This window comes from Diabrotica virgifera, chromosome 3 (assembly GCF_917563875.1).
Source record: "Diabrotica virgifera virgifera chromosome 3, PGI_DIABVI_V3a".
Classification (NCBI taxonomy): domain Eukaryota; kingdom Metazoa; phylum Arthropoda; class Insecta; order Coleoptera; family Chrysomelidae; genus Diabrotica; species Diabrotica virgifera.
In genome coordinates, this window is record NC_065445.1 from 138,648,077 (window position 1) to 138,665,505 (window position 17,429).

Sequence of the window (17,429 nt, forward strand, 5' to 3'; positions counted from 1 at the left end):
CTTCATGTTCATTATAGACTTGAAAAACCACAACATCCCCTGCAATGAATGTAAATTAATTAACTTTTGTTTTTTAGAAAATACCTGTAGAGAATTTGGAATGAAATTCAGTACAAAAAAAGACAAAAAGGGTGGTCATTAGCAAGAACCTAAACAGCAGTGTGAAGGTCAATGTCGACAAAACATTGACCTTCAGACTGTGACAAAACAAAGATCTGGAAGGAGTGAGGAGTAACAAGAATAACGTATCTTGAAAGCAACCTTGATGAAAGTTTGTACCACTCACTGGAAGTAAGAACACATCTGGAAAAGGAAGGTACAGTGTTTTACAAAATGCAAAAAGTTCTATGCAACCTCCAGCTGGATATCTCATTGAGAACTAGAATACATAAGTGCTATGTTTTCTACATCTTCCTCTATGAGGTTGAAGCCTGAGCAATGACAGAAGTAACACAAAAAAAATCCAAGCATTCGAACTCTGGTGCTACCGTAAAATGCCCAGAATGTCCTACATGAGCCATACGACAAATGCGGAAGTCTTTCGGAGGGTAAACAAGGAAACAGAGCTTATGCTTATAATAAAAAAACGGAAAATACAATTTTTTTTATCGTAAGAAATCAAAAGTATGAACTGTTCCAACTTAACGAAAATAATCAATAGCAAAAGGGGACCAGGAAGAAGACTCAACTCTTGGCTTAAAAACCTACGACAATGGACGAATATGACCTCCATAGAACTATTCAGGATGGCTGCAAATAAGATTAAATGGGAAAATGTAATAGTCAACCTCCTTAAGGATAAGGCACCGTAAGGAGAAGATAAAATATATGAGTAATTCCACATAAATTCTCTAGATTTCTGTCACAGATTGTGGATTTTTTGAAATTTAGGGGCATGCTTCTGAAACCACTCTTTTTTCGTTCTTTAGGACCTGAAAGTCAAGCTGTTTTGGGAATTGAAATCGAAACTTATGTCATATGTCCGAATTATCTTTCCTATCGTTGTTTGCATTCATTAAATGCTATTTTGTAAATTGTTTGGTACAATATATCAACACTGTCGATGTAAACTTGCACGTTAAAGAAGATGGCCTTAACAGAATTTGTCTAAAGTCCAAAGTAACGTTCCTATTACCTATTTTTGGAAAAAGAGACAAGTGTATTTTAGCATGTTTTTAAAGCGAAGGAACATTCCTACTAGCTATATTTTTGAACAAGCGTATTTTAGAATTTTTTGCGTTTTTCTGTACTCCGACTATAATTTCAACACAAAAAAATATACAAGAAACATTTCCATATGACATAAACAGAATTTGCCTAAAACCGTAAGGAACTATCCTACAAGCTATTTTTTAATGAGAGATTAGAGTATTTTAGCATGTTTTTTTTTTCATTTTTATGCATTTATTTGTAATCTGGCCATAATTACAACGATAAAAAAGTAACAGGTCGGTAACATTTTCGATGTAAAATTTTACACTGAAAAACGTGATATTAACAGAATTTAGCTAAAGCCTGAAGGAACTTTCCTATAACCAATTTTGGAAGGATAGATTAGGGACAAGTGTAGTTTAGCATCATTTTTCATTATTATGTATTTATTTGCACTCTGTCCATAATATCAACCCTAAAAAAAGTATCAGGTAACATTTTGGATTTAATATTGCAGGATAAAGAAGATGACACTAATAGAATAATTAATACAATGCTCGTAGGAACATTCATATAAGCTATTTTTAAAGTAGATGTTAGTGGATTTTTTCTATAATCCATCTTCATGTGCCGTTCTCGTGATGAATTGATTAAAAATAATACTTTTATACTTAAAAGTAATTTAAGAGAATACCCTAACTATTCTTAATATTGTATTCAGATAAAAATCTCAAACTAAATCACCACCAAAATGGCGCATCAAAACGGATTGTAGAAAAAGTAATTAAGCTTAAAAAACATCTTAAGATACACTAATCTCTCCTTCCAAAATTGGTTATAGGAAAGTCCCTTCAGGCTTTAGCTAAATTCTGTTAGTATCGTGTTTTTCAGTATAAAATTTTACATCGAAAATATTACCTACCTATTACTTTTTATCGTTGTAATTATGGCCAGAGTACCTACAAATAAATGCATAAAAATGAAAAAAAAACATGCTAAAATACTCTAATCTCTCATTAAAAAAATAGCTTATAGGATAGTTCCTTACGGTTTTAGGTAAATTCTGCTTATGCCATATGGAAATGTTTCTTGTATCTTTTTTGTGTTGAAATTATAGTCGGAGTACAGAAAAACGCAAAAAATTCTAAAATACACTTGTTCAAAAAGAGCTAGTAGGAATGTTCCTTCGCTTTAAAAACATGCTAAAATTCACTTGTTTTTTTTTAAATAGGTAATAGGAACGTTACTTTGGACTTTAGACAAATTATATTAAGGCCATCTTCTTGAGCGTGCAAGTTTACATCGAGAGTGTTGATATATTGTACCAAACAATTTACAAAATAGCATTTAATGAATGCAAACAAGGAAAGGAAAGATAATTCGGACAGATTGCGACATAAGTTTCAATTTCAATTCCCAAAAAAGCTTGACTTTCAGGTCCTAGAGAACGAACAAAAAGTGGTTTCAGAAGCATGCCCCTAAATTTCAAAAAATCCACAATCTGTGACAGAAATCTAGAGAATTTATGTGGAATTACTCATATATTTTATCTTCTTCTTACGGTGCCTTATCCTTAAGGACGTTGACCATTACATTTTCTCATTTTATCTTATTTGCAGCCATCCTGTTCATATTCGTCCATTGACGTAGGTTTTTAAGCCAAGAGTTGCGTCTTCTTCCTGGTCCCCTTTTGCTATTAATTTTGCTTTCGATTATGTTCGTTAAGTTGGAGCAATTCATATTTTGATTTCTTACGATGAAAAAAAAATTGTATTTTCCGTTTTTTTATTATATAATAATAAGCTCTGTTTCCTTGTTCATCCTCCGAAAGACTTCCGCGTTTGTCGTATGGCTCATGTAGGACATTCTGAGCATTTTACGGTAGCACCAGAGTTCGAATGCTTGGATTTTTTTTGTGTTACTTCTGTCATTGTCCAGGCTTCAACCCCATAGAGGAAGATGGAGAAAACATACCACTTATGTATTCTAGTTCTCAATGAGATATCCAGCTGGAGGTTGCATAGAACTTTTTGCATTTTGTAAAACACTGTACGTTCCTTTTCCAGATGTGTTCTTACTTCCAGTGAGTGGTACAAAGTTTCATCAAGGTTGCTTCCAAGGTACGTTATTCTTGTTACTCCTTCACTCCTTCCAGATCTGTTTCGTCGACATTGACCTTCACACTTCTGTTTAGGTGCTTGCTAATGACCACCCTTTTTGTCTTTTTTGTACTCAATTTCATTCCAAATTCTCTACAGGTATTTTATAAAAACCAAAAGTTAATTAATTTACATTCATTGCAGGTGATGTTGTGGTTTTTCAAGTCTATAATGAACATGAAGAAATTAAAACCATACCATTAAAGACACTCCATAAAAATTTAAACATACCCCACGACGACGATCATCAGCTAGTATTAATGGGTGCTATCGGATACACTGGTGTATGAGGAACCAGTTTGTCTGATTTTAATGAAAATCGAGGTGGTCACTACATAACCTATACCTATCGAAGAGGAAACACATCTTGGATGGGCTTCGATAATTTACTAGAAAAATAATTTTTCGTTAAAGAAACAAAAAAATAGCGCCCAGATTACTAATGTACATTAAAGATAAAATAAATTAAAATTAAATAAACAACACTTGCTTTAATTTTTTGAAACCTATGCTTAAATTCTTTCGCAGCTTATTATTAGCACGCATAAGTACAAAAATTATGGTCAACTCTCTTAGTAAATTCGTTTTTTTAAGGACGTTGCATACTTACCCTCTATCTACTTTTGTTCCGGAAATCTGAATGTTGGCTCTTCTAGTTTAATATTAAGCTGGAATAGCCACCTGTTTCTCTGAAGGGGTTGAAGCAATACATTTTTATTTTTCGTAATAAATTAGCAATTCATTAGCAACAAAAAAGGCCACCGGAAGCAACTCTCTATCTACTTTAGTTCCGGATATATGCATGTTGGCTATTCTAGCTTAATATTAAGCTGAAATAGTCACCTGTTTCTCTGAAGGGGTTGAAGCAATAAATTTTTATTTTGCATAATATAGTAATAAAATAGGCCGCCAGAAGCCACCAGCTATCTGCTTTCGCCCCTAAAATACTAGGGTTGAGTGTTGTAGCTTAAGTATTCAACCGCAGTAGCCATTGTTGCCCTTCAGCGATGGCCTTCAGGGATGAAGCAAAAAAATCGTTTTTGGGGTAGACCGGCAGCAGTTACTTAGAAAAAAAAATACCCACTTGGTCTTAGGTTTTTAACTGGTAATTTTCACTTTCTGTGAAATCCGCGGAATGATAACGATCGGGGTTGGGGGGTGAGCTTGTCAATTGTTATATACAACAAATTTCAGCAATTAACTAGCAATAAAATATGCCGCTGGAAGCGACCCTCTATCTGCTTTCGTTTCTGAAATAGGAGTGTTGGGTATTGTAGCTTAAGTATTAAACCGCAGGAGCCATTGTTGCTCGTTAGGGGATGAAGCAAAAAATTCGTTTTTGACGTAGACCTGCGTAGAAGTTAATTAATTAGAAAAAATACCCACTTGGTTTTAAGTCTTTAAACTGGTTATTTTCACTCTTTGTGAAATCCGGGAAACGATGATAATGGTAGGGATTGGAGGGGGTGAGTTTACAAATTCTGGTATACTCCTCCTTTCAGCAATTAATTAAAAATAAAATATGCCACCAGAAGCGACCCTCTATCTGCTTTCTTTCCTGAAATAGGACTGTTGGGTATTGTAACCTCAAGTATTAAACCGTAGTAGCCATTGTGGCTCGTTAGGGGATGAAGAAAAACATTCATTTTTGGCTTAAAATTGTAGCAATTAATAAGCAAGAAATACCCGCTTCCCTCTATCTACTTTTGTTCCGGAAATGTGAATATTGGCTATTCTAGCTTAATATTAAGCTGGAATAGCCACCTGTTTCTTTGAAGGGGTTGAAGCTATAAATTTGTTATTTGCGACGCTCTATCTGCTTTCGTTACTGAAAAAGGAGAATTGAGTGTTGCAGTTTAAGTATTCAACCGCAGTAGTCATTATTGCTCGTTAGGGGATGAAGCAATACAATCGTTTTTGGCGTAGACCTGCAGCAGTTGCTTAGGAAAAAAATACCCACTTGGTCATAGGTTTTTAAACTAGTAATTTTGACTTTCTGTGAAATCCGGGGAATGATGACAACGGTGGGGGTTGGAGGGGGTGAGTTTGCAAATTGTTGTATACCTTATCTTTCAGAAATTAAATAGCAATAAAATATGCCGCTGGAAACAACCCTCTATCTGCTTTCGTTCCTGAAATAGGAGTGTTGGGTATTGTAGCTTAAGAATTAAACCGCAGTAGCCATTGTTTCTCGTTAGGGGATGAAGCAAAAAATTAGTTTTTGGCGTAGACCTGCAGCCGTTAATTAGAAAAAAAATACCCATTTGGTTTTAAGTTTTTAAACTGATTATTTTCACGCTTTGTGAAATCCGTGGAACGATGATAACGGTAGGGGTTGGAGGGGGTGAGTTTGTAAATACTTGGTATAACCCATCTTTCAGCAATTAATTAAAAATTAAATATTCCGCCAGAAGCGACCCTCTATCTGCTTTCTTTCCTGAAATAGGAGTGTTGAGTATTGCAGCCTTAAGTATTAAACCGCTGTAGCCATTGTGGCTCGTTAGGGGAGGAAGCAAAACCTTCATTTTTAGCTTAGGCATGTAGTAGTTAATGAGCAAAAAATACGTACTTCGTTTTAGCTCTTTAAACTGGTTATTTTCACTTTTTGTGGATTCCAGGGAATTATGATAACGGTAGGGGTTGAAGGGGGTGAGTTTGTAAATTTTTGTAAACTCAATCTTTCAGCAATTAATTAGCAATAAAATATGCCGCCGGAAGCTACCCAATATCTACTTTCGTTCCGGAAATTTGAATGTTGGCTATTCTAGCTTAATATTAAGCTGGAATGGCCACCTGTTTCTCTGAAGTGGATGAAGCAATAAATTTTTGTTTTGCGTAATAAATGAGCAATTAATTAGCAATAAAATAGGCCACCGGAAGCAACTCTCTATCTACTTTCGTTCCGGATATATGAATGTTGGCCTTTCTAGCTTAATATTAAGCTGGAATGGCCACCTGTTTCTCTGAAGGGGATGAAGCAATAAATTTTTGTTTTGCTAATAAATTAGCAATTAATTAGCAATAAAATAAGCCACCGGAAGCAACTCTCTATCTACTTTCGTTACGGATATATGAGTGTTGGCCTTTCTAGCTTAATATTAAGCTGGAATGGCCACCTGTTTCTCTGAAGGGGATGAAGCAATAAATTTTTGTTTTGCGTAATAAATGAGCAATTAATTAGCAATAAAATAGGCAGCCATAAGCAACTCTCTATCTACTTTCGTTCCGGATATATGAATGTTGGCCTTTCTAGCTTAATATTAAGCTGGAATGGCCACCTGTTTCTCTGACGGGGATGAAGCAATAAATTTTTGTTTTGCGTAATAAATTAGCAATTAATTAGCAATAAAATAGGCAGCCAGAAGCAACTCTCTATCTACTTTCGTTCCGGATATATGAATGTTGGCCTTTCTAGCTTAATATTAAGCTGGAATGGCCACCTGTTTCTCTGAAGGGGATGAAGCAATAAATTTTTAATTTGCGTAATAAATTAGCAATAAAATAGCAAAAAAATATGGGGTGTGTCTTATGGCTCCCTTATGAAATGGTCTTTCTAGCTTAATAGACATCGCGTTTCTAATATCTTTCAATGTTTTCGTTAATAGCATACCGTGACTGTGCGAAATGTGTATTATGCACATTCCATATAGACCGCTGTCACAGACACACAGATTTATTTTCTGTTAAATTATTAATTACCCAATATGTGAATTTTTTATTAACAAATATGTTGTTTCCAATTTATCTCTCAAAATTATCCAATAATTTTTTGATAAAAATACGTTTTGTAATATAATTTTAATTTTTCTTCTTTCCCGAAAAGCTAGGGGGGGGCCACGGCCCCCCCTGCCCGTGTGTATGGGCGCTTATGACAAATTACAAAGGAACAACAAATCTGAAATATGTGTTGCCTACAACACAGTAAAAATAAAATATAGAAAAAGTCTAACTAACCAAGGGACCTGAGGCCACTGTCATAGTCCACTGCACAAATCGGAAGATACAAAAAATCAATGTAAACATGACATAACCCCTATTTTCTGACAGTTTTTCAATGGTCGATACAATACAAACACAAATTAGATTTTTCACATTCAGTTTTCATTAGTGGTTGAAATGGTTACTTAATTGAATTATAAAGTGATTTAATATAGATTTGTGAGCTGTGATATATCAGAATGGGTAAGTCCAAAATCAGTTTATCATTTTAACTACTATCGATTTTAAAAGGTAAAAACTCCATATTTTGCTAGAAATTGAATATTAAGCATTATTAGAGAATAAAACATCTATTTACACCTCTATTTATATATTTTTTTATCATAATTATTAAGTTATTTGTAAATAATTCTTAAGTTGTAGATATTAAACAGTGTCTTTGTCCAGAATTAGTATTCTATTTATAATTAATTTAGTAGTTTTTTATCGATTTTTTCCTTTAAAACTACACGCAACAGTTGTAGGTACATGATAGTTAAACCACAAGTAGGTATTCATTCATGATAAAAATGGACACTCAAAAGAAGCAATATCTTTAATTTGGTCAACATTAATAAATGATAGTAAATACTTAGTTATTTTAATAATGAATTAGTTACTAAATTAATAACAGATGTGTAAAAATGAATTTATTTGTTCTACATTTAGGTAGATACCTATGTGATACCCAGGCGCGGATCCAAGGGGGGGGTCAATGGGGTCAATTGCCCCCTCCTTGAGACTTCGCCTGGTGTCGCCTTTTTTTAAGAAAGAAATAATTACGATTGAAAATAAATAGTGAGTTTTGTGTCCTGTTGACAACTGAATAACGGAATGAAATATAAAACAGAATTCCTTCTCCAAAGTATGTGTTCTCGGTCTTACTGTATGGTGTCGAGTCTTGGACTGTGAATAAAATCGATCTACTCGTCTAAATCGCCTTGAGGCTTTCGAAAGGTGGTTCTATAGAAGAATTTTAAAAGTATCTTGGGTGAAGAAGATTCGAAACTCTACAATACTAGAACGTCTCAGCAAGACGACTAAGATTATAAAAGGCATTAAGAAGAGAAAAGTGGAGTATTTTGGACATGTAATAAAGAAGTTTCAAATATAGGTTTCTACAAAATATTATGCAAGTGAAAAAAAAAGGCAAACGCAGTCCAGGACGAAAAAGCACTTCGTGGTTGATTTAGAGTGGCAGTGAATAAAATTAAGATAGCTATGATAGTAACCAACGTTCTGAAAGGACATGGTACATGAAGAAAAATAAAGTAACAGCCCATACCGAAAAAGAATCCTGTGTACGCGAGTGACGAGAAAATTTTTATTTCATTGCCCCCTCCTTGCAAGGTTGCTGGATCCGCCGTTGGTGATACCTACCTACCTTGAATTATTTATGATAGATTTTTATTGTGAACTAATGTATTACTGATGTTGAATTTGTTAAATCTTTTATGAGTCACATAAAAAGCAAATGTGTTTAGAAGAAACAAAACCACTTTCTCAATGATAACACCAGTGGCGGCTCGTGGTAATTTAAGGAGGGTGTTCAGTTAAAGAATGTAATTATACGAACGGAGAATACACGCCGCAGGTGAAAAGATGTTCTGTAAAATGAAACCTATCTTTGACCCGATTAGTCAGGATGTCACACACTTTTTTTGTTTTGTGCAGAATATGATACCTACTGAATGATGGCGCTTCTTCGGTGGTGAAGGTGGAGGCAGAAGTTACGAATAATGAAATGGCTTTGTCAAAACTGTTTAAAAATCCGTTTATTTTAACGGCATCCAAAGACCGAGATTGAAATTATAGTTTTATTCTTTGAAAATTCTAAACATGGAAAACAAAATAAAGAATGTAGTTTATCACACCCACATAATCACTAAGTTTTTCTATATTGTTCAACTTTAAAACAATGTTTAAACTTTTTGTTTCTTATTGCACATTCTTGTACCAAGTTTATCTCCAGCCAAGTTAGTCCATTCTTTTTATAAGAAGTCGATTTTCAAAACTATTTGCATTTTCTTTTATAAATTTCACTGAATAAGGCTCCACCATCCTAAAAAAACTACCTACCAATATTGTATTTAATAAAATCCCACAACAGAAAATGCCAAATTGTGAATCGAAACGCTTCGCCCCGGTCTCTGTGTGCAGTGCACAAATGGTCAATGATTTAAGATAGGAGAATCCCTGGTTCGCGGATTTAAGAGCTCTCGTTCTTCTATAGGCTTACTGTATAGTGGCTGGGTTCAATTTAAATTCTGCACTTACCACGTGCATCTAGCGTAGCAGTGTTGTGCAAACAAATTATGTGATTAATAAATACAGTTATATTTTAATGATACTATGATATTTATGAGATTTAAGAAAAAATATTTTAATGATATTTATGAGATTTTTAAAAATATGTATTTTAATGAAATTTGATTGGGTGTTCACTGCACAAGTGAACCAATGGAGAAACCGCCCCTGGATAACACCAAGACAGACCAGATTTTTCTGGAGTTTAAATTATTTATATGTAGTGTAAAGACAGTGAAAACTAATAATTTATCAATATTTCATAAATATAATTATCTATTTAACAATTTAATTTTGTTCGCATTAAACAGTACCTATTTCAGTTAAAATTAGATTCGTTATCATATGTTTTACTGTATATTACTCCTAAATTATAAATACGATGTAACAACGCAGGAAAATAAAATTTATTCTCAAAATGAAACAAAGCATAAAAATATAAATAAATAAAATGTTAATAAAAATATAATATGTATTAATAAAAATAATTATAAATTTACCAAAAATACCATTTTGATTTTTTGGCACCAAATGAAATTTCATTCTATAACTTACCTCAAAAGGTAAACTTGGTTTTAGAACCTACCGAAAAATAATATAACTTTCTTGTTGATAATCGGTTACTGTGATAATCTGTTATTAATAGTAGATACTGCCATTATGCCCATATTTCTCATATTTTATATAATTGGTGGTAGGATAGTAGGATGTTGTTCTGAAGCTATTTCCTTGTGACATTTTTATAATTAAGTATTTTCTATGGGAAATAAGCCACAATTTTACTAAAAAATGCATTTATTAACGTTTCGAAGCCCAAATCGGGTTTCGTTGTCAAAATACAAAATACTATTAAAATAAACAAAAATGTTGTTGCTAAGTAAAAAAATTCTTCTAATAATTTATTTAATCTGACTCATTTATATTGGCAATTCAGACGTATATTATACATTTTAAAGTAGAAGACTTTAAAATGATATCGCCAATATTTATGAGTTGCGTTCCTGGGACGACTTTACTAAAAGATAGTTCATTCGATTACATGAAATCAATCCCAACTCAAAAATATCCGTCGCAAAAAAAATCATAGCATGTGATCTGTCCTTAAAAAGACAACCAAATGCAACGATGACAGTAGAATTCTCGCGTTAGAGATTCCATAGTAAATCATGAGGGAAAACCAGGAAAAAACCTCGTGATACTATCCCGACATCGTAAGTATTTGGTCTTACATTTAATTTACCTTCAAAAAACTAATACCAAATTCTGACTTTAATATGTTTGAATTATAAATAATATTAATAATACATAGATATACAATAAGTAATACTAAAATATAAAATTTGTACTAACTCGATATGTTATTGACTTACTAATCGTGGTATTTTCTTTCTATTGACTTCCTCTTTCAGTATGGGTAACCACATCCTACTGCCTTCATTAATAAATTCGTTTTTTAGTAAAATTGTGGCTTATTTCCCATAGAAAATACTTAATTAAGGATAGTAGGATCTTTGTTTTTTTACTTAACCTTTTCGCTGTGAGAAATGACTGTAGTTGCTAAAACTTTGGTGCCCGGTAGATGGGAAACAACTTAAGTCAGTTACAAAGAGGACTTGTTTAGGTACCGGGAATTATCGTAAATACCAGTAAGTGATTCATTTATGATTAAAATTACTTGGTAAAGCAAGTTTTATTGGTGATAATATTACAGCCTTCTACTTTGCCAACGGTATTGCGTTACATGAGATTTCATCACTTTATTATGTACATATATTTGAGTGTTGATGTAGTTTATAGGAAAGCGCTTTCCACACCTGTCCAGCCGGTCACATTCTAGTAAACAGGTGCCATACCGAAAGGGTTAAATCCCATTTTTCTATCCATCTAATAGAAAAGTTACTTATAATTTGCTTTTGAAACAAAGCTTAACATTGTTTGTATATCCATGATGAATCTCTTCAGTTATGACAATCCCCCTTCCCTCCAAAGAGGGAGTATTGGTCATCTTGAAGTAGTGTATTGTCTGTCTCCAAACATCTCTGTCTGCTTATTTCTCGTAACTCATGCTTGGTATTTGTCTTTTGCATGTTATTCCTGTAATTTGGTCAATTGATCTTGTTGGGGATCTTGCTCGTAGTCTTCTACCTTTCCTTCGATAAGTAATTCCATGTTTTCTGTGTCTACTCTCATAACAAATCCAAAGTATTTTAATTGTTGGAGATGGACTTTTGCTGACCTTTTCTCGATCCTCTTCCTATTCAGTCATTATTACCTTCCTTTAGAGAGCGAAAACGTTCTGTGATATTTGTAGCCCATTTAAAGTTTTTAAATAAATATAAGTACTTATGGCTGAAAGACTCCGGTCGATGGAATTTTGGTACATTGTATCAATAAAGTATGTCTCTCTCTCTATAAGTACTTACCTTTTATAAAAAAAAATTTTCATTAAATTTCTTTATTATTACCTTGTTTCCTGACTCCCAGTTAAATATTTTCTTCTGTACTTACCTTTACAGTACAGAACAGTAAAGGTTACAGTGACTTTTTTTCATATTATTAATAGAAATGTTTATTTCAATTAACATGTTGATGGACAGTGCGTTAAATGTACAGGCAAGTGTTGTGATACTATAATATCTTTTTGCAAAGTTGAATAGGAAATTGCTGAATTTCTTTTAGTGCTTATAATTTATGGACAAGTATGTGTGGTGACACTAAATGGAAACTGATTCTATCATGCAGACAAAGATGATGATGCCCAATCAGGTGTAGGAGTGTTGGTAAAAGCATCCATGAAACAACACACGAAGGGTTTTCTACCAGTCAGTGACAGAGTAATGATCATCAAATTAAATGGACAACCATTCGACATCAATATAATGCAGGTATACGCACCGACAGCAGACAGCACAGACGAAGATCTTGAGATTTTCTACTCCGATATTGAAAAGATCAAATAACACATAAAATCAGATGACATCAACATATTTATGGGAGATTCGAATGCGAAGGTAGGAGCAGAAAAAGTCAGAATAAAACTTAAAAGAGTACACAAGGCTAAACCCAGTCAGAGAATAGCATGGAGTAGTGCTGACCAAGGACAAAAATATATGTATGAAGACATGGTAGACACGCATTTAGAGTCTAAGTCATTAGCTCCCACTAAATAGAAGACAATAAAAGAAAACATTGAAGACATGTCGGGAAAAATTAAAAAATACTATTCTGGAGGCAGCAAACCAAAATATAGAGAAAGAAAACCATAAACAAAGAAGACCATGGATGACAAACGAAATATTACAAATTATGGAGAGGAAACGGATGGTAAAAAACAAAAACCTAACAAGATACAAAGAACTCAACAGGGAAATTGAGAGAAAGATAAATGTAGCTAAGGAAGACTGGATGAAAGAAAAATGCAAAGATCTGCAAAGGAAGCATAAATATAGAGAACTACACAAAAAGGCTAAAGAAGTCGCTGGAATATGGAAACCCAAACATTTATCTTGTAACAAACAAGAAAAACCAAATGGAATTAGACCCTGAAAAACAGAAAGAAATACGGGAACAATATCTTAAAGGTTTGTTTGGTGATCAGAGAACAGAAGAGCCCCCACAAATAGATACAGATGAAAAACTAAATATTCTAACCGAAGAAGTTATGCGGGCAATAAAAGACGCAATTAACAACAAGGCACCCGGCGAAGATCTGACAATAGCTTAACATTTTAAGTGATAATGCTGTCAGGAAATTAACCTACCTTTTTAACATTATATATGAACATGACGTTCTCGTTGAAGAACGTAGAAAACTTAAAATTGCTGGAATCGAGAACCCTCTCACGAATTCCCAGTACCGACAGCTATCTAGAGCTATTCAGGCTGCTTGTAGACGAGACAAAAACAAGCATATAGAGAAAATCTGCAGAGAAATTCAACTACATGCCGACACAAATAACACCAAAGAACTCTTTGATAAAGTCAGACTACTCACACGTAAATTCAAACAGAAATCTTGGTCTATCAAAGATGATGAAGGTAATGTACAGACGGATTTGGACAAGGTTATTGATGTTTGGAGGGCGTATTGTAAGTCTTTATACGCCAATACGGACCAGATGTCAGCGGACACCCCGTTTGTACCTGACTGCCAGACCTCCAATTTCCATTTTCCTTCAACAGAGACACACCACACTAGTTTTGAATCTGAACCTGACATACTTTTTTCCGAGGTGGAATTCGCTTTAAAAAGACTTAAGTTAAACAAAGCAGCAGGATATGATCTCATTACTGCAGACGTCTTGAAGCATCTTCCGGAATGTGGAGTGAAAATATTACATCGATTGTGTAATGACATATGGCACACAGGCGTTTGGCCTGAGGATTGGAGAAAGACCATAATCATACCTCTTCATAAGAAAGGTTCAACAAATAATTGTAACAACTACAGGCTATTAGCTCTAATATCACACGCCAGTAAGGTGATCCTCTACATACTGCAACGGCGTCTAGAAAACTTCATAAGTTGGCAAATAGCACCTGAGCAGGCTGGATTTGTAAAGGGCAGAGGTACTAGAGAACAAATCCTTAATGTAAGAAACATCATAGAAAAAGCCAGAGAATACCAGATCCCGATATTTATATGTTTCGTCGATTATACAAAGGCCTTTGATAATGTTAGATGGGACAAACTATGGAACATATTGACGACAATGGGTGTACCTAAACACTTGACTCACCTTATTAGCAAACTGTACCAAGATAACCTGGCATATATTCGAATGGACGGATACCTGTCTGACAAATGCACTTTGGAGAAGGGAGTACGCCAAGGATGCGTTTTATCTCCCTTATTATTTAACATCTATTCGGAGTTCATAATGCGCAGAGTCTTGGATGGTTGGGAGGGAGGAGTAAACCTAGGTGGTGTTAAGATATCTAACTTGCGTTTCGCAGACGACACTACACTTCTAGCCTCTACTCCAGAAGAAATTATTGAATTATTAAAAAAACTCGAGGAAGAAAGTGCTAAATTTGGACTCATGGTTAACTACAACAAAACCAAAATCATGGTTATTGATCGCCAACAACAGTTTCCTGAAACCCAAACTATTGCGGGATGCGAGGTAGTCTCATCTATGATATATCTTGGAGCTCTAGTTAACAACACAGGCAGTTGTGAACCCGAAATTATAAGACGCATTCAACTAGCAAGAGCAGCAATGAGTGAACTAAACGGGGTCTGGCGTGATCGTCACATTACTATGACAAACAAAAAGAGACTCGTTTCAACTCTGGTCTTTTCCATATTTTACTATGCATGCGAGACATGGACAGTCAAAGAATCAGATAGACGACGTATAGACGCCTTTGAAATGTGGACATGGAGACGCCTGCTTCGAATTCCATGGACGGCTCGCCGTACAAATGTCTCGGTTCTGGATGAAATTAAACCGGATCAGCGTCTCTCCAGTACCGTTTACTCTAGAATTTTAAAGTTCTTTGGTCATATCCATCGGAGTGATCACAAAATGGAGCGGTTGGTGGTCCAAGGAAGGCCTCAGACTCAACGCCAACGCGGAAGATCTCCACAGCGATGGGCGGACATTACTAAAAAGCTTCTCAACAAACAGTATACTGAGGCAATACATGTAACTGATGACCGCGACCAGTGGAAAAATATTATCAATCAAACTGTCCGAGCTGCTGAAGCCCAATTATGAACCACAACACATCTACTAAGATGTTAATGACTATGATGATGATGAACATGACACTCTACAACATGACTGGCTAACATCCACATATGTAGCTCTTCCTAAAAAAAAGCAAGGAAATGTGAAGATCATCGAACTGTATCCCTAATGAGTCATGTCGCTAAGATTTTTATGTGAGTAATTTATAACCGAATTCACAATAAGTGTAAAGAATACCTGAGTCGTTATACGACTCGAATACTCAATATGGTTTTAGAAAAGGTACAGGCACCAGAGAAGCAATTATGGGATTGACACTAATGGCAGAAAGGTATCTCGAAAGGTATCTTTCCTGGCATGAATCCATCTTGTTCTTCTCCTATCAATATCGTTGCCCTTAACCTTTGCACTACAGTTCTCCCTCAAATTCTCACTTTGTGCGACATTAACTTTATCCCTCTGTAGTTCATACAGTCCTGAATGTCCCCTTATCTTTATTATAATGATACTATCACACTCTCTTTCCATGCATTGGACTATTGGGCATCCTGTTTTCCTTATATATTCTACTTATCATTTGCCACAAAATATCAGCACCTTCCTCTCCTAGAGCCTTCCAAATCTCCACAGGTATTCCATTAGGTCCTACTTAGGTCTTACCATTATTCATCCTATTTAACATCTCAACAACCTCCTCTCTTGCCATCTCCAATATTACGTTCTCATTTGGGATCCTGTATTCTCTTATCTCTGGTCCTCTGGTGTTCTTAATTTAGCAACTTTTTAAAGTACTCATACCATTTTTGCTTTATTTCAACATCGGTTCTTAACATTATTCCATCCACACTCTTATCTGTTGTACATGAGTCAAGTCCTTTGATGACTTGTCCCTTGCTTTAGCAATGTTGTAAAATATTTCATTCCCTCGGATTTTTTTAAACTTCCCTCTTTCTTCTCTCTAACCTTCTGTTGCACTTCATAATTTCACCACCAAGTTTCTTTGTCCCTAGGAGGCACTTTACCAGATGTTCTTCCTAGCGCTTCCTCTCCCTCTTGTACCACAACTTTGCTATTGGCTTCCCACCGTATTAATCGTATCTTTTTCCTCAAGCTAGTACTCTACATTTAAACACTCTTCCAATTTCTTATCCTTTAACTTCCACCACTTTACTTCTTACTTGCTTTCCTTTCCGCCATCCTTTACATATGTCCATGTCCACTATCACTTGTCGGTCTTCACTCGCCCTTTATCACTTTACAGTTGGTAACCTCTTTTAGCTGACTTCTTCTACACAGCACAAAATCTGTAGGTAACATACTATGCTACTATAGGTAACATACTGTGGTACTATAGATAGACTGTAGGTAATGTACTATCGAGAAACAGAAATAATATTATAATAAATGTAAGTACCTTAATTACATTTTGCACCATGGTAAACTAAAATTAGTTCGCAGCTTATTAACTCTGAAACAATGACGAAAAAAACTTGGAAGGAAGTTAGACCAAAACCATATATTTAACTATGGTCTTATCGTCTAACCTACTTCGTACAGAACTGCACATATAGCCGGTTGCGGAGAAAGCCCTTTCGGCCTCTATGCTGGTTGGTTTTAAGGTCATCAAATAGCCATAGACCATGGACAAATTTTCGCCTTTCACACCTTCGGTCTCACAATCGGTCATTTCCTTTTCCAAAATCTTTTCATAATATTTTTGATAACCGTTTTTTTTTTGTTATAAAAGTTTTCTCTTTCTACTTTCAATTCAATCTCAAGCTTTTGTTCTAAAGTAAAATTCACGGGCTCCGGCTTAGTTGGCCCATCTCCTTTCATTATGTCCTCTTGCACTGGTTTCACAATCACTTGTTTATTTTTTATACGACTCAACAAATTTTTCATCTCTTGTCGCATTGCATTATTTTTCGTTATGGGGTAATAACCAGGATTGTTTAGTCATCGTTATACTTTTGTGGATTTTGTAAGTACATTAATGTACTTGTAACTTCAGAGAGGTGTCGTTCCGCGATTCTGTTGCGTAGTGCTTCCGATAGATCGGCACTAAGGCTAGAGACCTGACTATTTAGTTTGTCTAAGTGTACTCTCTTCTGCAAAGAGCTTCTACAGAGTTCTACAG

The 17,429-nt window shown here is 34.8% G+C and overlaps 1 protein-coding gene across 1 annotated transcript in view; it reads left to right on the forward strand.

Moving 5' to 3' along the window:
* The first annotated feature begins 7,326 nt into the window (after nt 1–7,326).
* The window catches only part of LOC126881331 (cholesterol transporter ABCA5-like), a 254,480-nt gene continuing 244,377 nt past the window's right edge, over nt 7,327–17,429 (forward strand). The window contains exon 1 of the mRNA XM_050645551.1: nt 7,327–7,493. Coding sequence (XP_050501508.1) covers nt 7,490–7,493 — 4 coding nt within the window. The 5' untranslated portion in view covers nt 7,327–7,489. The remainder of the gene's footprint in view (nt 7,494–17,429) is intronic.